The sequence below is a fragment of the Lissotriton vulgaris genome, chromosome 1_2 (genome assembly GCF_964263255.1).
Source record: "Lissotriton vulgaris chromosome 1_2, aLisVul1.2, whole genome shotgun sequence".
NCBI classification, from domain to species: domain Eukaryota; kingdom Metazoa; phylum Chordata; class Amphibia; order Caudata; family Salamandridae; genus Lissotriton; species Lissotriton vulgaris.
In genome coordinates this window covers 315,347,341-315,368,369 of record NC_141686.1, presented here as the reverse complement: position 1 = coordinate 315,368,369, position 21,029 = coordinate 315,347,341, and the positions used below count along the sequence as shown (strand labels likewise).

General features: G+C 43.9%; 1 protein-coding gene across 2 annotated transcripts in view; it reads right to left on the bottom strand.

Moving 5' to 3' along the window:
• Positions 1-21,029, bottom strand: part of P2RX3 (purinergic receptor P2X 3) — a 307,490-nt gene that overhangs the window by 71,346 nt on the left and 215,115 nt on the right. For both annotated transcript variants that reach the window (XM_086953350.1, XM_086953351.1), the window contains one exon: positions 14,929-14,994. In XM_086953350.1, coding sequence (XP_086809476.1) covers positions 14,929-14,994 — 66 coding nt within the window. The remainder of the gene's footprint in view (positions 1-14,928; positions 14,995-21,029) is intronic.

The following is a 21,029-nucleotide window of genomic DNA, read 5'->3' as shown; positions in this document are numbered from 1 at the left end:
AACTTACTGCCAATTTGCAAATATAAAGAAGGGCATTGTGCCACTAGAGCGTTGGTAAAAGTGATGTTCCTGTGGTATAAACCCCTTTGTAAATATGTGCCACAGTGCTCTAAAAAGGAGCCATTGTATAAAGTTCTTTGTGTCTGTGTGTGTGTGTGTGTGCGAAAAAAAGGAGCAATGACATTTGGTATGCACCCACGCAAGCGTGAAAATATTGTTGTGTGGCGTTTTAGGCTCCGAGTGAATTTTCCCAATTCATGCCCTTATATAGGTACAATCGACATTGCTCTAATATAGGCATAGAAATCAAGCCCTTATTTAGACATAGCCCATGCAGACCAAATACAGGCATGGCTACTTCCACCCGTACCAAACATCACAACGATTTCTTGGAAAATCGGCTTAAGCAGTTAGGGAACTTCCCTTTGCTTGAATATTGATTTGTCCAAGAACTCATGTACTTTGCAAATAACTACTATTCCCTAGGGGTTATTTCCTGATGTTATCATGCCCGACTGTACGTCAAACTAGACACCTTCAAGGTATAAATATGCCTTCACTTGTTCTAGCAAGACACGGTGGTTCGGAGCAGTTCGACTATCTACTTGCCCGATGCAGCTCACTGCAGCAAGTGCTGAAGGAAGTCGACCCTCCAGCTGATGCACTTATCAGGAAGCTGTCTCTTCTCCTGCAGAGAATCCAGCTCCAGTGTTTCCAAGCTCCCCTCGCGGGGTGTTGGGAAATCGAGTCCCGAGACAGAGATACCAGACTTCCTTCATTCTAAACTAAGGTATGGAGCTGATTAGAACCTAAGAGAAATCTTGGATAGATTCTTGGCAAAGAAAACTACACCTATGCTACACAATACTTACTTCTTCCCACGTACTAGACTTAGGTTAGTTACAATGTGGTAGGCGTATTTTAGAAGCAGCAGTTGAGTATTTTAGTCATTGTTATTTATGTATGTATTTTTATATGGCTTAGAAACCATACAATGCTATTACAGTATTATTTTATAATATTGTTCTCGTTGTACGCATTATACTTTACAGTCTACCTAACGATTGTAGCAGTTCACTTCTCTTGCATGAGAAAGAAGACTGTTCAATAAACCCTTTTTATTGAAAACGCCTGTCTCTCTATTTCTCTGCAACTCTGTAGAAACGAAGCATGCATGATTGACTGAGTGAAATACTTATCTATTGTTTCCGCAACTCTAGAGATATATTTCTTATTCTTGGGAAACAAAGTTGTCATGTTTATGCGGTTGTCAGAAACAAATCCCTTCTTGTGAATTCGAGAAAGTTTCTTGTGACATCTGAGCTAGCTGACACTCACTATTAAGTTTAGTATATTCGATAGAGACCTAGTCGACCTTAGTCCTACGTCTAATCTATAGGAATTATTATTCCACTGCGCAAAGCCTATTGGGAATATAGGAACTACACTATATGGCACCCAACGTTTGGTAAGGTACTAATTTAACGCTAGATACTAGAGTAACTCAGTCGTGCTTTTCTCGGAGACCGTTTTTTCCGTAAATACTCCAATAGACGTCTGGAGTGGGTAAAAGGATAAAAATATCCGCCATAACTGAGTAGGACGAAAATCCTATGTATTAGTTTTTGGTTTGTTCAATGTTGAAGGATACAGTGTTCCAAAATATTGTGCACCTTATCTTTGTTTCCTTGAAATTTGCTCTGCAAACTTTCAGCCAACAAAATGACTGAAAACGAGGATGGCAATAATGCCATACTATGCCGATGGGAATAATGACGTTACAGGTTTCTAAGATACCGATGCGGATGCTATTATCATCTCTGAAAATTTCAGAACGCGTGAAGTCCAAAGACGATCAACATGTTCCAAAAAATAAGAAAACTTAATTCACCAAAAAGAAGGTAGCAGGTCTAAAAATCAGACATGTTAGCAATAATGATGGGACCCCCTCAAGACTTGTACAAGCCAGGGAAGGAGGGGAATGAAATGATCAAACAAGAAAGAACAGTTTTCCCTTCTCTACCACATAATTGAAAAATGCAACTGCTACAAAATAGGTGACAAGAACAAGACCATAACTTGCAATATTACAACAAGGTATGTATTATTTATTTCATTTTTATAAATATATGCTCCATAAATTTACTTCAAATAAAATTGTTTCAGAAAATTCATCAGACATGGTGAAATTTATAATTTTTATACAAACAGAATATTTTTATAAATACAGAAAAAGAGAACACAAAAATATAACAACGAATGCAAGTGAGTCAAACATTTATAACAAATCAAATGACTAAAGACTAACACATATATGAAATGACCCCTGGAAAAAAGGGAAAAGATAACATCCGAACACATTCATAACAATCTCCACATTACCACTCAAACTACACACATTCTCACAACATTTAAAACACGGAAGAAAAATCAAGAGTGAAGGTCTCCATGGTAAATGGGCGACCCCGCACTTGGTCGACGCGTTTCGGCGGCTCAGGGCCACCTTCTTCAGGACCACTTCCGGTTAAAGAAACCCAAATATCCAGGGGGTAAAGAGGAGCGAGGGTTGACACTACTGATGACGATCTAGTGGTGCAATCCAATTATACAAGTTGCCTGAGGTAGTATATCATCTATAAATGATCCCTATATAGGTAGCTGTAGGAGTAAATCGGATGTTCCGAGATTACTGAGATAAGATTAGTCCTTGGCCTTCTATTTATTGATAAAAACCACCAATAGTTGGGTCCCAGCTGAGGATCAGAATAGAGATAAAAAGAACTCTTTTAGATTAAAATTATGTCCATGAAGTATTGTTAATTCATATTCTATTCAGAATACTGAGAATGTTGCTCGAGCGACCACTCTAAAACCAGGCCACTATTCTACGGGCCTGGTTTTAGAGTGGTCGCTCGAGCAAGCCCCCATCTGAACCTCGTGTCTGAACAAACTTTTCCTGTGGCGATAAAGGACGCGCCATAGTTTGGATGCAACATTCTCAGTATTCTGAATAGAATATGAATTAACAATACTTCATGGACATAATTTTAATCTAAAAGAGTTCTTTTTATCTCTATTCTGATCCTCAGCTGGGACCCAACTATTGGTGGTTTTTATCAATAAATAGAAGGCCAAGGACTAATCTTATCTCAGTAATCTCGGAACATCCGATTTACTCCTACAGCTACCTATATAGGGATCATTTATAGATGATATACTACCTCAGGCAACTTGTATAATTGGATTGCACCACTAGATCGTCATCAGTAGTGTCAACCCTCGCTCCTCTTTACCCCCTGGATATTTGGGTTTCTTTAACCGGAAGTGGTCCTGAAGAAGGTGGCCCTGAGCCGCCGAAACGCGTCGACCAAGTGCGGGGTCGCCCATTTACCATGGAGACCTTCACTCTTGATTTTTCTTCCGTGTTTTAAATGTTGTGAGAATGTGTGTAGTTTGAGTGGTAATGTGGAGATTGTTATGAATGTGTTCGGATGTTATCTTTTCCCTTTTTTCCAGGGGTCATTTCATATATGTGTTAGTCTTTAGTCATTTGATTTGTTATAAATGTTTGACTCACTTGCATTCGTTGTTATATTTTTGTGTTCTCTTTTTCTGTATTTATAAAGATATTCTGTTTGTATAAAAATTATAAATTTCACCATGTCTGATGAATTTTCTGAAACAATTTTATTTGAAGTAAATTTATGGAGCATATATTTATAAAAATGAAATAAATAATATATACCTTGTTGTAATATTGCAAGTTATGGTCTTGTTCTTGTCACCTATTTTGTAGCAGTTGCATTTTTCAATTATGTGGTAGAGAAGGGAAAACTGTTCTTTCTTGTTTGACTAAAAATCAGACATGCCTTGAGGACACAACTCAAGAACGGGGAGTGGGCTCAGACAATGCTGGACAGCGCAGCAGAAGAAGCCGTAGCTCGCAGGATCTTGAAGGATCATCTGGAGACTGTGGACTTGAATGAGTACATCCAAGTTGAAACTGCAGATACCAGGGTTAGTGTACCCCCTAAGTTATATGAATTAACGCTCCGGATGGAGGGGGACATAACTAGAACAATAAGACCACTCTTTTGGGAAAAGCTCTCTAAGGGTTACGACATTCTTCTAGCTGAAAAAGAATGGCCACCTGAATTTGTCAGGGAGTGCCCACATGGCGAAGACATCATTATGCCAGCCTTCTCCAATCATATTCCAATTCATAAAAAATACACCAATGCCAGGAAATGGGCAGTAGCCCAGGCTCCTGCATTATATAAAAATCATGTAGGATGGGATGAGGATTCTCCTCACCACAAAATCCAGTTACAATACGAAATCAACCAACTGTGCAATTGCAGAATCCAGTTAAGCAAAAAGCTATAAAAAAAAAAGGTCAGGGAGTTATTAGATCAACTTGAATACCAAGGGGTGATTGAAACATGCACCTCGTTAATGAACAATCCTTTGTTTATTGTCTCCAAACCCGACAATACATATCGTCTAGTTTTGGATTACAGACATTTAAACTCTTGTTGCAAAACATTTGCAGTACAAAATGCACATAGTGCGGCACTAATGATTAACATTGTGAGTAAAAAATATAAAACCACATTAAATATTTCTAACGGTTTCTTTTGTCAAAGCGTTGCACCAGAAAGTAGGTATTTGACCGCTTTCTCAATTATGGGGACACAGCATAATTTCTGTCGTCTCCCCAGGGGTTCAAGAATAGACCAGGGTTATTTTCAGCCAGAGTAACAGAGTTACTACAAACATATGATGATGAGGCATTATCATATGTCGATGACATCTATCTGACAGACGATGACTTGGATAGGCACTTTAGCAGAGTGAACACCATTATACTTGGCTTTGCCTCTGAAGGGTATAAATTCAATTTAAAAAAATAAAGAATTGCCCACCTCAACGTCCTCGTGCGTGATCGTTAAATGTCGCTGGCAAGATGGTAAATTCCGATCTATGGTAAGAAAAACGCAATCTCTAGGACATTGTACAGCTCAGCTGAACTACAAGCATTCAAGATGGCGCTTGAAAATACTGATCGTGAATTCCCCACACTCATAGTGTGCGATTCGTATTATTGCGTTCAATCTTACAATGAATACTTGCAGAACTGGATTCAAAACGGTTTCAAAGATGCAAAAGGTGGCACAATCAAGCATAAATTACTTAGGGAACAAGTAGTTTAGTTACAAAAAGAACTCAAAAAGCTCACGTGATACATACACTGAGTCATCAGCATGATGGCGTTCACATTGCACGGAATTCATTGGCTGATGAAGCAGCGAAGGCAGCTGTGCAAACGGCTTCCGTAGCTGCAATCACTCATTCAAAAACGAAATTAGACGGCGAAATAATGGAAGCTGTCAATGCTTCAGGCAAAGACAGAGGTAAAACATTACCAAAAGGCTTTCCACTCAAATACTCATACATGACTGATGCAAATAATGTTCTGTTTGCTTGAATCCCTGGAGTGGGGATAGAGTAATTACAAACATGGAACATGGATTAGGACTAATCTTAGCAGCACATGAAGGGCTTGCCTCTGCACATGCAGGTGTTTCCGCAACAGTGTCATTATTAAAACAGAGATACTGGTGGAATGAGGAAACCAATTAGAAACTATGTTTTAGAATGTGAAATCTGCCAAAAGATAAAAGTCTCTACAGTGAAACGTCCTGCGCAGACGCCCCTGTTAATTTCAGACAAGCCATTAGCTTGTGTTTACCTGGATCATTGCTGTCCCTTACAGAGGGATGGTAACTATAAATATATCATGGTCACAGTGGATTCATGCTCAAGATTCATTTGGATGTGGCCTCAGCCCTCGGCTGATGCCCAAACTGTTATAAAAGATTTGTGAGTCTTTATCGGCACTCACACAATCGTCACGCTACATTCTGACCAAGGTCCTGCATTTAGCTCCAAAGCTTACCAGGAGGTCATGGCCAATGTGGGCGTTGCATTGCGGTATTCTAGTCCATTCCATCCTGAGTGAAATTCGGTAGTGGAAAGAAAAAAACGGGACATAAAGCAATCTATAACAGCTAGGGTATTCGGCTCGAGTGACGGGTGGGTCAAACATCTAAGAAGTGTCCAACAAAGTCTTAACAATCTGCCAAGATGTTCTCTAAGGGGAATCACTCCATATGAAATCCTTTTTGGAACTAGAATGATTGTCCAGGACCTTGATCAGCACACTTCAGTGGTAAAACAGAAACCCTTTGATATCAAAGATCGATTGGCTGTTTTGCAGGACATAAATGAAATACGATCCACACAGAGTAAAGTACTCCTGAAGCCAACAACCACTGAAGGAAAACCACCCGTCCCAGCAAGACTTGCCTGGATTCCAAAGATTGGAGATCTAGTCAGAGAAAAGATCGCGGACAAGAAGGAATTTGGGCCTTCTTACAGACAAGCAGAACCTGTCTTAGCAATACAAGGAACAAGAACAGTGATACTTCCGCCCCTTGCTGGTAAAAAGGAGAACAGGTTCGTGTCCATCGACCTGGTCAAACCACATCATGTGGCCGATCATAATTAGTAGGCCAAGTGGACTCCGAAGATGTAGCAGACGGACAAATCTGGCTACTATCCAAGAGGCTCAAACTGAAAGACTCATCACCTTTGAAGAATCTGAAGTGCGAAATGAAGGACTATGCAACAAAGCCATGGAACTTGTACCTCTTGAGACCCAAATAACAGTTTGTCAAGAAACGCCAGTCTACAAATAAATAGCATCTGACTATACAAATTTGACAAGTGATCAAGTGGTTCCAGCGATTTCATCGAATCCTGAAGCAATCCCTACAATTGACAAAACTGCATCTGGCTATTTCATTAACTTTGATACTTTTTCCGAGGATCCTAGTGAACCAGAAACAGTGCCAACTAAAAGAACTTTTAAAGAACAAGCAACAGAACTTTTTCATCAACTGGAAAAGACTTATATGGTTTCACCATGGGTAGAACTTTGGATTGGGTTGGGTGTACTTTTTCTTCTACTTTGGTTGACTCTTGTATTTACCCTGGGAAAGCTAATAAATGGAAGATATGTTAAAAAGGACACCGCAAGTAAGAACATCAACTTACTCCTCAAGCCACACAAATCATCTCATTGTGAACAAAGAGACTTGTCATCAGTGAATATCACAGCCATTCCTATACCTTGTGGTATAGCTTGGGACAGAACTGATTATGACATCTTTGATCCTGCAGAGCTGTTGAAGATTTCACACCAATTCAAGGTTTCCTTGAGTGACTTTGTTTCATCTAGTACCTTTTCTCATGATTGGGACTTTGAGACTGTTAATAATATGATGTCAGACTTAGAAATGTCTGTAAAATTTACAAATCATGAATACTTAGAAGGTTCATCAGATTATGAACAAATGTACTGTTATAATCACTCTGGTCATCATTTCTTGCACACATCTGCAAACCCTAGAAATATTTTGAAATATAATCAATGGGAACATTGTCCAACGCCACCAAAGGGTAGCTCAAAACATTTTATGACAAATTTCCATACTTTTCAGGGTTTCATGTTTCAAATCCAGAATCATTTTACTTTAAAAATGTTAATAGAACAGGAATTAAAAGTATGCTGACTAATAGTAAGGAAATTTATTCTGCGGCCTTTTATGCTCAATTGTCTACTTTAGGCTTTGACTTTTGGAAAGACAAAATTGAGACAAAAACTGTCTGGGGCACAAAAGACTGGCAGGTGCAGGGATTAGAAGCGTTATTTAGAGCCTGCATCATCTCAGAGCAAATAATGTTTTTAAATGACACTGTTCAACAGACATCTTGTCTTGGCTTAGCTAAGATAAAAGATTTAAACAAACCGTCCATACCTACACCTACACCTAATAGTAAGAACACTACAGAGGGGGTGGTAGACGTAAATACTATTTTACTTAAAAACAGAACAGATCCTGATTGGAAAAAATGGTTAATCTGGCCCACAAACACCTGTCAAGATAGATTCCTGAATAAAATACAAGGGTTCACAGTCACTAGGCCAGATCCAAGATATATCCTGAGACAACATCCAGGGATAGTAACATCATACAGCGTAGGAAAACTGTGCCTTGAGTGGCTACAAAAATCTACACTAAAAACAGTAAAACAACACTTATCTTCACTTAAAGTTGGTGTTGACTTGAGGGGCTTCTTACAGGGACCTAATAAACAGCATCATAAATGTTTTACATACGTCGGTATCTATGCTATTTATAATGAAGAATGAAAGATTACGCAAGCAGAGACTGCAAAACGAATGCAAGAAATTGATTGTATTCATTTAGAGAAATCTCTCACTGTAGTTGACAATGGGTTAACGACTCTGTCATCCAGAATATATTCTTTGGACAGCATAGTATCCTCTGCCTTAGACATAATGAAACAGGACTTGGTCATGTTACAGCATGGTCAGTCACAATTGCATTCTATAATGCTTTTAGGCTGGACATTACAAAACCTTCATTCTGGCTATGTGCCATGGCGTCTAATCCACACCACGTCATTGTTTTCTGAATTTAACCTTACAGATAAACAAATCACATTGGCACAAAGAGGAGCAGACTATACAGCGCTGGGCATTAAAAAAATGGAAAGATTGCCATTAACTGTTTCTGAGAAACCAGCGACAAAATTGATAATACACGATACAATCACTCTGCCTGTTACAATTTTTCATTTTCAGTACTGCTTAAAACACATACCAGCAGGTGTATATGAAGGGTTGGGTAAAGAATACATCAAGACATCCTGGGATTTACCTTATATACATAGATGTTGGAGTGAAGGAAAAGAAGTGTTTCTTAGTGGTACAAATTCTGAAAACACACTAAGCGGTTCACTCTTATGTCAGGGTAATAACTTACACGGGGCCTGCGATGGTTCTCCAGTTGCAGTGATTGATCCAATTTTTAAGCAGCTTTCTAATGGAAGTTATATTATGTTGAATGATCACAGCTGCTGTGGCATGCTGCCAGGAATACCCTATCTCGTAAGTGTGTCAGCCAGGGTCCCTTGCTGTATGCAAGTCTTGTTTCCTAAAAGCAAGACAAACGGGGAGTCTCCGTTATGGCCTTCCCTGAACATCTCTTCTATACGAATTGATACTTTAAGCAGAATGAAAGCCATTCTTTTACAAAAAACTGTGCCACTGACCTCGTCCAGAGAGACGTATGATCATGCGTAAGACTCGTGAGCCGTTCTTTTATTTACTGCTCCGAGATAGATCGGTAAAGTTAAAAAAATCAAAATGAAGTATTGTGAAAGCGCTTTTATTTAGAAAGTAGATGGGCGGGCAGCAACTTGCTGCCTAGTACTCTAAAAGAAAAAAGTACAATTATTTTAAAAAATAGGACTGCAGGGAATGAGAGACAACAGAGAAGTGGGTCAGGGAAGCTGGGGAGAGGGAAAAAGAGGGAGAGAATATCACGAGGGAGAAGCCCACTGAAGAGAGCAACAGGCAGTGCGGAGGGAGAGAAGCACATAGGCGAGAGACAGCAACACAGACTGAGGAGGGAAGAAAAGCCCACATATGGGAGGGAACAACATGGAGTGAAGCAAAGAGAAGCACACGAGGAAGACAGCTAGAAAACACGTGCACTCTGCTGTGGTACTTAAACAAAAAGAAAAAAGTAGATCCCTAAAAGTTAGCAGCGGAAGGATTAAATTAAAGAGGATATGTTCAGGGGACGACAAACACAAGATGGACAAGGAAAGCCATTGAATAGTAAACAAGCAATTTAGAAAATAAGCCAATCAGTGGGCCATTTTTAAGCTCACTTTAAATTCTTGGTAGGCCCACAATAGGCCATTTTGAATCAGGCAGCTGTGCTGTCTGGTAGGCACAACCTAAAAATTACAATGCTGTAAAGCATTGGCAAAACCAATGGGTCACAACGGCAAGACCTATTGGCTTTGGCAATTCTTGTTTGTGGTGTGTAGTTTTACTGACGTGTCACTGTCAAGACTGATGGTGTTATTGAGGAAAGTCATTTGAGACTTTTGTTGTCTGGATTGAAAGGTGGAGGGGAGTCTTCCTAAATGACATGATAGCGAAGGCCAGCATGATTACACGTTTTGCTTGGTGGGTTGTGGTCGGCAGTGGTAGACGGTCAGTGATGAACATGTAATGGGAGGATAAACTGGTGTGACCAGTCCAGTTCCTTGGTGTAGGAAGCAACATGGAAGTTATGGTCAGGATGAGAGCTGTTAGGGAAGAGTATGTGGGCTGAGGTTCAGTGACCTGCTGTTTGGTGTTGAGTGTCTTTAAGAGTGTGGACTCTTCTTGGTGGGTGCAGTTAAGGAGTACATCTAGCTTTATGTGCCCTGGTGGGAGCCCAAGCAGAGGTCAACTCTCAGTCTAAGCCCCAGCCTTGACTGCCAGTGAGTGGGAAACACTCTTACTGAAATCCCACTGGGGTTTGCCATCTGCCCTCAGGACACCTGCGCTCCGCCTCACTCGCCCTCACGCACACTCCCCCATGGCTGGACATAGTTCAATCCATTACTTAGGTTGGATTACGGTGATGTTTTGCATCCACCAATCACTGGTTTTTACCTTCTGGGTGAAGGTGTAGACATGTCCTAAGGGTAGGTTGGGCGACGGTGACTGCTGGGGACAGAGAAGTTACGGTTGCATGTGGGGGATCCATGGAGGGGATGTTTGAGGACTCCTAGAGAGCGCCTGGCCGCGCTGTTTTGTGGATGACTGCCTACATCCTTGAATGCTGTTGCGTCTTTGGGAGATTATGCGCCTAGAGGCGTGGGTGAGCCATGTTTCACCGATGAAGAGTGCATTGAAGCTGTAAGTAATGGCTCTGGGCGCTATACCAGACACACAGCGCACCTGAGACTAAGCGCCTATGAGCATGAGGTTTCCTGTGGTTTCTTTTGATTGGGTGTCTACGGTGATGCTGGGAGGTGGATGATTGTAGTTAGCTGAAGCTGACCTGAGTAACAGGGTTTGTGCAGAGAATCATCTGTTGCACTTGGTGTGGAGATTGTACAAGTGTGCTTTGATACCAGGCACGTGGGGATGACCTGTCTGGAATGTGACCGTCAGGAGTTCTGACCCTTGACCTCCTCCAGGTTCTTGATGTCTGAACATACAGCAGAACAAGCATTAGCTGAGCTAACACGTCTTCTGTTAGTTGCCAATGTTTTGTCATTGTCAATGATTTTTCAAAAAGATTTTTGCAAAATGTTATTGTTGATAAAGCTACAGGGCCTTCGTAGAGCTAAGAAACAAATGGCTGAAAGGCAAAAAAACAAAACAGTTTTATCCCCAAAAGTAAACACTGTCATTGTAATTCTTGGAACTAAAGGGAACTACTTTGTGTCCCTAGATGTGCTCCTTGTGAAAGGGCTGCATGATGTTAGCCAATGTCTGAAGTGGGTTGACCCGTTGTCGCATGCAGCGAGCTGTAGTGGCTGAAAGAAACATATGATTGACACACTAACAGACCAATGGATGGAGAGGGCTGTCTGAAAGCTTCTGCCAGTATATTTCACATATAATTTTTGTTAAAATCTACAGGTTCATGCTAATGCCGGGAGTAAAAAAGGAGAAAGGTGGAGATGTCCTTCTACGCTATGGTAGTGATATCTCTTTGAGTCCCACGGGTGGCAATGTTCGTTTGCGTGTCCTTGTTCCAATATGCTCGATCGTCATTGGTGGAGCGGGCAGTATAGACTTTCTATGTTTTAGAAGGTTTAAAAGGTTTCTTTTAGATGGCTTGACTGCATGGCAAGGTGAGAATATCTATCATTGTCTTTCAATCAGTCAATCAAGATGGATTTACAAAGCGCTGCTTTTCACCCTATGAGGGTATCCAGGCACTGTAGGTTTATGCTGCTGGGTGGGATCAGTCGAACAGCCAGGTCTTCAGTTCCTTACTGAAGTCCTGTAGGGAGCGGTGGGTTTATCTGTGGGTATCACAAAGTGGGGATGGTCTGGCCCAGTGACTGGGCCCCACGTGTTGCCTTTACATGTGTGAATTCCTGTGATCATGTATGATCCTTTCATCCTTGCGTAGAACTGCAGTCTGAGAGCTGAGTCTATAGGATATGCTAATGTCTGGGCTGGAGATAGGCACTGTACAGAAGTGAGAGGTGCCTAGCAGAGAGTGGGCTTTAGAGAGGCACTGTACTGAAGTGAGAGGTGCCTAGCGAAGAGTCGGCTTTAGAGAGGCACTACACAGAAGTGAGAGGTGCCTAGCGGAGAGTCCTCTTTAGAGAGGCACTGTACAGAAGTAAGAAGTGCCTAGCGGACATTGGGTTTTAGAGAGGCACTGTACTGAAGTGAGAGGTGCCTAGCGGAGAGTCGGCTTTAGAGAGGCACTACACAGAAGTGAGAGGTGCCTAGCGGAGAGTCCTCTTTAGAGAGGCACTGTACAGAAGTAAGAACTGCCTAGCGGACATTGGGTTTTAGAGAGGCACTGTACTGAAGTGAGAGGTGCCTAGCGAAGAGTCGGCTTTAGAGAGGCACTACACAGAAGTGAGAGGTGCCTAGTGGAGAGTCCTCTTTAGAGAGGCACTGTACAAAAGTAAGAAGTGCCTAGCGGACATTGGGTTTTAGAGAGGCACTGTACTGAAGTAAGAGGTGCCTAGCGAAGAGTCGGCTTTAGAGAGGCACTACACAGAAGTGAGAGGTGCCTAGGGGCTTGAGAGAGGTATTGTACAGAAGTGAGAGGTGCCTAGCAGAGAGTGGGCTTGAGAGAGGCACTGTACAGAAGTAAGAAGTGCCTAGCGGACATTGGGTTTTAGAGAGGCACTGTACTGAAGTGAGAGGTGCCTAGCGAAGAGTCGGCTTTAGAGAGGCACTACACAGAAGTCAGAGGTGCCTAGCTGACAGTGAGCTTTATAGAGGCACTGTACTGAAGTGAGAGGTGCCTAGCGGAGAGTGGGCTTTAGAGAGGCACTGTACAGAAGTGAGAGGTGCCTAGCAGAGAGTGGGCTTGAGAGAGGCACTGTACAGAAGTAAGAAGTGCCTAGCGGACATTGGGTTTTAGAGAGGCACTGTACTGAAGTGAGAGGTGCCTAGCGAAGAGGCGGCTTTAGAGAGGCACTACACAGAAGTGAGAGGTGCCTAGCAGAGAGTGGGCTTGAGAGGGGCATTGTACAGAAGTGAGAACTGCCTAGCGGACAGTGGGCTTTAGAGAGGCACTGTACTGAAGTGAGAGGTGCCTAGCGTAGAGTGGGCTTTAGAGAGGCACTGTACAGAAGTGAGAGGTGCCTAGCGGAGTGTGGGTTTGAGAGAGGCACTGTACAGAAGTGAGAGATGCCTAGCAGAGAGTGGGCTTGATAGAGGCATAGTACAGAAGTGAGAGGTGTCTAGCGGAGAGTGGGCTTGAAAGAGGCTCTGTACAGAAGTGAGAGGTGCCTAGCGGAGAGTGGGCTTGAGAGAGGCACTGTACAGAAGTGAGAGGTGCCTATCGGAGAGTGGTCTTTAAAGAGGCACTGTACAGAAGTGAGAGGTGCCTAGCGGAGAGTGGGCTTTGAAGAGGCACTGTACATAAGTGAGAGGTGCCTAGCGGAGAGTGGGCTTGAGAGAGGCACTGTACAGAAGTGAGAGGTGCCTAGCAGACAGTGGGCTTTAGAGAGGCACCTTACAGAAGTGAGAAGTGCCTAGCAGACAGTGGGCTTTAGATAGGCACTGTACAGAAGTGAGACGTGCCTATCAGACAGTCGGCTGGAGATAGGCACTTGTACAGAAGTGAGAGGTGCCCAGCAGACAGTCGGCTAGAGATAGGCACTGTACAGAAGTGAGAAGTGCCTAGCAGACACTGGGCTAGAGATAGGCACTGTACAGAAGTGAGAAGTGCTTAGCAGACAGTGGGCTAGAGATAGACACTGTACAGAAGTGAGACGTGCCTAGAGGACAGTTTGATAAAGATAGGCACTGTACAGAAGTGAGAAGTGCCTAGCAGACACTGGGCTAGAGACCTTTTGCATAGAGTCAGTGAGTGGAGAGAAGAGTTGAACAGAGAGTGATGTAGAGATAGGCACTGTACAGAAGTGAGTGAGGAGAAGTGCCTCAAACCCACGTAAGGTGATGGCAGGATGCTTGCTCTTTGTAAGCACTGGCAATCGCTCAGAGTAGCATTCCAATCCATCGTTCTTCTGCTCACCATGCCGCTGTGCAATCAGTGAGTGCGTGAGATGTGCCATGCCGGCAGTGAGAGGGTGAGATGTACCGTGCAGACAGTGAGTGGACGAGATTTGCCGTGCAGACAGTGAGTGTCGACTCATGGCCACCCATAACCCTGGGCGTAGTTTGTGTAGTAGCGCTACGCGTAGCTACACAAAGTGCACTTCACACTACACACGCTACATGTAGCTACGCGAACTGCGTCGGGAAAAAGGGGGTGATTGCACAGTGTCGGATGCTTGTCCGCACTGTGCAATCATTGCAAACTGCATCTTGCACAGTGCAAGCGGTTGTTTTCTGCCGCTTGAGTAGATTTGTACTCGAGCGGCAGCTTTCTCAACTCGAACTGGTAGTTTCTCATTGTGAGCGGTCGTGAGCATATGTGAACCCTCGCAATGAGAAACCTGACCTCCCCGCACTGAGAGGCTCGCCAGGAAGTTTATTTTCCACGCAACTTGATGTTGCTGATCATGAACGAGGAAAAAGTCTAGCCGGGATGTTGATTTTGCTCGCTTGCGGTAAAAATGCCTGCTACGCTACAAGTTTTTGCACTGTGCTACGTGCAATTCGCGTAATGCGTAGTAGCACTACGCCCAGGGTTAATCTGGGGCAATCCTTTCTGGGGCAAGGAAGGTGATACCACAGTAAAACAACACATCCATCCCAAAGGGGAGAGCGAGACAGAGAGGAAGGAGAGAGACATTTAGTTCAGAATGAGAACTTGTACTCACCACTCCAACGGAGGTGAAGGCCGCTACTGTGTTAATCAGGGTGGGGATGATGTTGAACTTTCCAGCCTGGAAGAAAAGAGCAACAAAAGTAATAAATAATCCACATTCTAAAGTGCGAACATATCACCCCTTAAGTTTTCAAGGTGCTGGGGGCCGTCAAGGAGATTAAGTGAGCTATTGCCCAGAGGCACATGGTGCTGAGCTGAGCTGCTGCCGGGGATAGAACTGTGAGTCCCGCTCTTCGGAGTCTGTCACTCTAGCCGCTGTGCCAATGTTGACACCTCAGAAGTATCACTGCACATGAGATTTTCACACTGGGCACAAGCCACACACACTGAAAATGAGCCACGCGGGCTACAGGAGACCTACAGGAGACCCTCACACTAGGCACAACTCACACACACACACACCACATGAGTGACTCTCACTGTGCACAAGCCGCACACAATGAAGATGAACCCCTCACACTGCATGAGACCCTCACACTAGGCACAACTCACACACACACCACATGAGTGACTCCCACTGTGCACAAGCCACACACACTGAAGATGAGCCCCTCACACTGCATGAGACCCTCACACTGGGCACAACTCACACACACCACATGAGTAACTCCCACTGTGCACAAGCCGCACACACTGAAGATGAGCCCCTCACACTGCATGAGGCCCCACACTGGGCACAACTCACACACACCACATGAGCGACTCCCACTGTGCACAAGCCGCACACACTAAAGATGAGCCACTCAAAGTACACACAAGCCCCTTGCCCTACACCTGAGCTCTTCACACGAAGCAGAAGTCACAAACACTACACATGAGACCCACATACAGTGCACAAGCCACATACACTGCCTTTAATATGCGTGTGTCCATTTCTTTTATTATTGGAATACTCAGTAATTGTGTTCTGCACCATGAAGCTGTGTCACGGCGGTGATTTCCAGAATGACAGTTATTCTGCTGGTCTGGAGCAAACAGACGAAGACACGAGTGCTTGCTTCTGTCATCTACAAGAAACCTTCAAAACTTCAAGACCTGTGCCTCTTCAGTTTCTGGGACCACACATCACAAATTGGCGACGAGGATGGGATTGGTGTGGTTGGATAATGAGTAAAAATAACATCCCAGGCAGTGTCCCTCCCCACCCCCCTCATATGTCCTCCTCGTCACAGTACTTGCTGATAGAGGCCCCCCTTTCCCCAAGACAGACTCTACCACTCAAGTCCACTTTCTATGTTCACTAAAACCATGGACAAAAGTTCTGCTCCAGCTCCCCACTTCCTGTGTTTTCTGTGTCGCTTGGGCAGCTATGCGTTTCCACTTTACTAGGATTTGTTTGTTTCTATGCATTATTTAAAACTAATATGAATGTGAATGTGTTGATTTGCACCTGCGCAGGAGAGAGGTGCTTTGAAGTTCTGCTCTGCCTGCTGCCATGCTCCCCGCTTATGTGCGAGATCTGGGGCAGGGGCCGGGGAGCATATGTCGTGTAGCTCGGTTGGGCTGCTCGATGGCTGCTTCTGGGGTTGCTAGGCACCCAGTAAAAATAGTAACTATCTGCTGGGGTACTGCCTGCTAAGATGGAGTCATCTTCTGACGAGAAGAGTGCACAGAAAGTCCATAATGTTGAGGAATAAATTTCCAGGGCAGATCTATACCAAATGATAAATGAGGCGATTAATGAAGCAGCGAGTGGACCTACAGACAAGAGGTGGATCTGGAGGATGATCAGGACGGCTTCCGTTGGGGGAAATATATCCAAGGCAAAGCCTTGTGGGACATATTGATTAGGGGTGGGCGGAATTTGCGTAATCGCGTTACGCAAATCTCAGCGGAATGGTATAAAACCTCCGCGAACACGCCGAAATTCCGCGAACATGCAGAATTGCTTGTTCACGATGCTTTTTTACTGTTCGCAATTGTTGCGTGCTCTGGGAAAATATCTCGTGAACACGCATTTGAGAGCCCGAACAAGCGAAAAATTTCACGAAGTCGCGGAACGCAGAATTTTGGGCAATTTCGTGTTCTCCGTGGACCGCAAAATTACCCAAATTACCCAAATTCCGTGAGCGGAACAAAATTTACTGCCCAGGTCTAATATTGATCCATATCCGGGTTGTGAAGGGGTTTGCGTAAAAGACCCAGGATGCAGATGGGTTTTATACACCAAACAGTGGGGTTACACCTGATGATGTACTGCTGCATGATATCATTAAAGACATTGGGGCATATGTATGAAAATCCCCGTTTGCGATTCTCATATAGCGTTTTTTTGAGAATCGCTATTTGAGAATTGCGAAAAGGGATGTATGTAAAAATTCGCAATTTTTTAGCAATTTCTTAGTTTTTCTTAATTGCGATTAGCAAATTGCGAAATCACAATTAAGGAATACTTTCCCATTCATTTCTATGGGCCAGGAGGCCCATAGAAATGTAAAGTGTGAACAACCTCTCCTTCTCCCAACCCTGGAGGACCATCAGAATGCAGATGTATCCCTTTCACACCCAGCCCTTTATGTGTTGTGGCTATCTGGAAACTACGCACAAAGTGTAGCTGTCACCCAGGCCAGACGAGTATTGGAGTCAGGCTGCAAAGCACAAAGAGTCATAAGCACAGAGAAATGTCCACTTTCTAAAATAATAATGTAAAATCCAATTACACCAGTAAGCAGGATTTATCACCACCATTGTAAAATACCAAACATGGCAACACCACTCCTTTCAAAACAGGGATTACCACGTACACATATATAAGGGAATTCCCAGTGCTATCCTATGTGAGGAGTAGGCCTTACAGCAGTGAGAAACGAAATAGGTGGTTTGTCACTATTTGGACATGCCACACATACCGGCACATGTCCTACCTTAGACTTGCACAGCACCCTGCCAATAGGGCTACCTAAGGCCTACCTTTGGGGTTACCTATGTGTAACAAAAAGGAAGTTTAAGGCTTGCCAAGTAGTTTTAAATGCCAAGTTAAAGTGGCAGTAAACTGAGCATGCAGCCCCAGCAGTGGCAGGCCTGAGACAGGTTTGAAAAGGGTACTTTTGTGAATGGAACAATAATTTAATCTACAGGCCCTGGGTATATGGGATACCACTGTACAAGGGACTTACAAGTAAATCAAATGTGTCAAACAGGTGTAAACCAATGATACCATGTTTAAAGGAGAGAGCACATGCACTTTGGCACTGATTAGCAGGGGTAAAGTGTCCAAGGTCCTAAAGCCAACAAAAAGAAGGCCAGAAAAATAGGAGGAAGTAGGCAAAATGTTTGTGGATAACCCTGCAAAAACAGCTTCTTCAGTGCCCGATACTCCCTGTGGGTCAATTGCAGTATCTCAGGGTACCATGCTGCAGCCTGAGAGGCTGACCATGGAGAGTCTAGGCTGCTTACAACCGGCGGTTGCTGACATTCAACTGTCCCAGAAACAGTCTCCGCTCTCCTTAAATATGGAACACTGGGCTTTTTTTCAAAGAGGGCGTCCAAGTAAACCTTGGATCTGCTATTAGTAAGCCTTATCAGATACTAGAATTCTTGACAGACGGACTCCTAAAACATCTTGGGCCTCATGTATGAGAAATGACGCATCGCTGCGTGAAAGCAGCGATGCGTCACTTCTCATTGCGCCCACCTTGCGACATTCATGATGCGTCATATTCAATGTATGACGCATCATGTCGCAAGGAGTTACAGATAGGTCAGTATTTCTGACATATCTGTAAGCGCAAAAGTGACGCATTGCTGGAGTGTGTCACAAAAGTGACGCAACTCCAGCAATGCATCCTTTCACATGGGGCAAGCCCCATGTGAAAGGGCCTGCGTCAGTCTTACGCCTGCTGTGAGGCGGGCGCAAGATTTTGACGCAACGGCGTCCTAAAAGTGACGCAGTGAAATCTCATAGATTTCACTTCGTCACTTCTACGACCCTTCCTTGCGTCAATACGCCCCCCTTGCATACATTATACCTGGCGCAGGTATAATGTGGCGCAGGGGTTTACAAAGTGACGCATCTACCTAGATGCGTCACTTTGTAAACAACGGCGCATTTTTTACGCCACTGGTGCGTCACAAAAGGTGGCGCACCGGCGGCGTAAAAGTGACGCACAGCCTCATAAATGAGACCCCTTGCTCTTTCAGCCAATGGGCGGCGATTAGGCATTCAGTGGGATTTCAGGCCAATTGTTGTAAATAATAACGATTGGTGGTAATGTTGCTGGAGAGTCTCCAGCTCTCTCCCACATGGGACTTACCCATTGTTTTGAACTGGTTAGAGGAGGGGATTTTGAACCCCTGGAATCTGTGAATATGATGTGGGTGTAAGCATTTCTTATAGCAATCACAACTGCTAGAAGACTTGCAAAAGGTTTGCAGACCTGCTCCCCCTGCTGCACACTTTTTGCACACTACACAAATGCTTGTTCACTGCCTGAGAGCTGTACACTGCACACATGCTACATGCCCTTTGCATGTGCTCTGAACACAGCACCCATGCTCTGTGCTTAGTACACGTGCTCTGAACTGTCTGAACATTACACATCCCCTCTGTGCTCACTGAGCATACTTTATACTCTGCTTGAAAACTTGTCTCTTCATCAGTCATACGTAGCAAAATGTTCAGAGCTGGCCTAGATTGTCTAGAATTGCGGAGTTTAATACAAGGGTTCTAAAAAGTTTGGTATCTTATATAAATTCAAGAAAAAAGCAAAGTGCAACCTAGTTTGCCCAGACCTCCCATCACAAGGGCAGGGGCTTGTATCAAGATTATTCTGGTAGCCCAGAGGGATACAACATAGATACTTGATTGTGTCAGCCCTAAAACGAAACAACAAACTGCGTTCCCAGCGCCCTCATGCGTAAAAGAGACAGTTCGTCTGTAGGCCTCCCATGGCCACGCCCAGATTAGCTACAACGGTGGGCCTGCACCCTTCCACCTCGAGTCTCAAAGAAGGGCCTACACTGCATAGCAATTGTTGCTCATGTGTTTTTATTTCAGCCACTGTGGGTTGAAGGTCCAGAGAATGCATGCGGAATTTCCTTCACGTATGCCAGCTATGGGATGGAAGTCCTTTGTCACACTCAAGACAATCGTAGATGATATTCTTAGTTAAGCCTCCTCAATTCTCCAGATAACCAGCCACAGGAGTGGGGGGCAGGTTCTGATATGATCTACCAGGCATTTGTCAAACCCCGTACCTTGTGGTAGGATACAATCACAGGATTATACAGGGGCGGAGAGGGCCTTCAACCCAGATTACTTCACAATTTGCAATGTCCCATATTTCAGCCCCAGAAGCTGTGATGGGGACAAATTGAGTCTTGTAGATCTGTAGTAACAGGAGAAGAGCACCCCTCCACCCCCGGGGATGGGGTAAACTATTTAGTGAGCCTACCACCCTTGATAAATTTGTCCTACGCTGTGCAATGTTGGGAGCCCAGAATCCAGCTACAGCGAAGGTGACCCCAGGTAGGAAAAAGTGCTTGTCAATCGATTTGTGCCCACAGAAAGAGTAGAAAGCTGTTTACACTTTGAGCCACATGCCATGATGTATGATTTAGAGAAATTAGTTTGGAGCCATGAATTCAACAAATACGCACAACAGTAAGCGCATCGCTTTTGGTGTGCATGCCATCAGCACTGTGTCATCTGCATATAATAGCGAGGGGAGCAAAGCACCTTTTATCTTGGGTACATCCAGGGTTATAGTGGTTAGAAAGGGGGAAAGCTCATAAATATATACGGTAAGCAGTAAGGGAGCCAGCATGCACTCTTGTCTCATGCCTCGGGAAACATTTATTTCATTGGAGACTTCACCATTTGAACTTATTATCCTAGCTAACATATCACTGTGCAAATATGCTAAAAAGTGAACCAGTGCTTCATCCATCCCTTTAGATCTTAGGAGTGTGTGGAGTTATCTTAATGGGGATGGAATGTGGAGCTTGTTGCTAGGGTGGAATGTTACTCTTTGAAGGCAAAGAGTAGTTGGGGCTGAGGAGCTGGAAGGAAGAGCTGGAGGTACCTGTGATTGTATCCTACTCAATAAAGATACCTATCTATACATCTTCTGTTGGAGACAATCTTTACAGTGG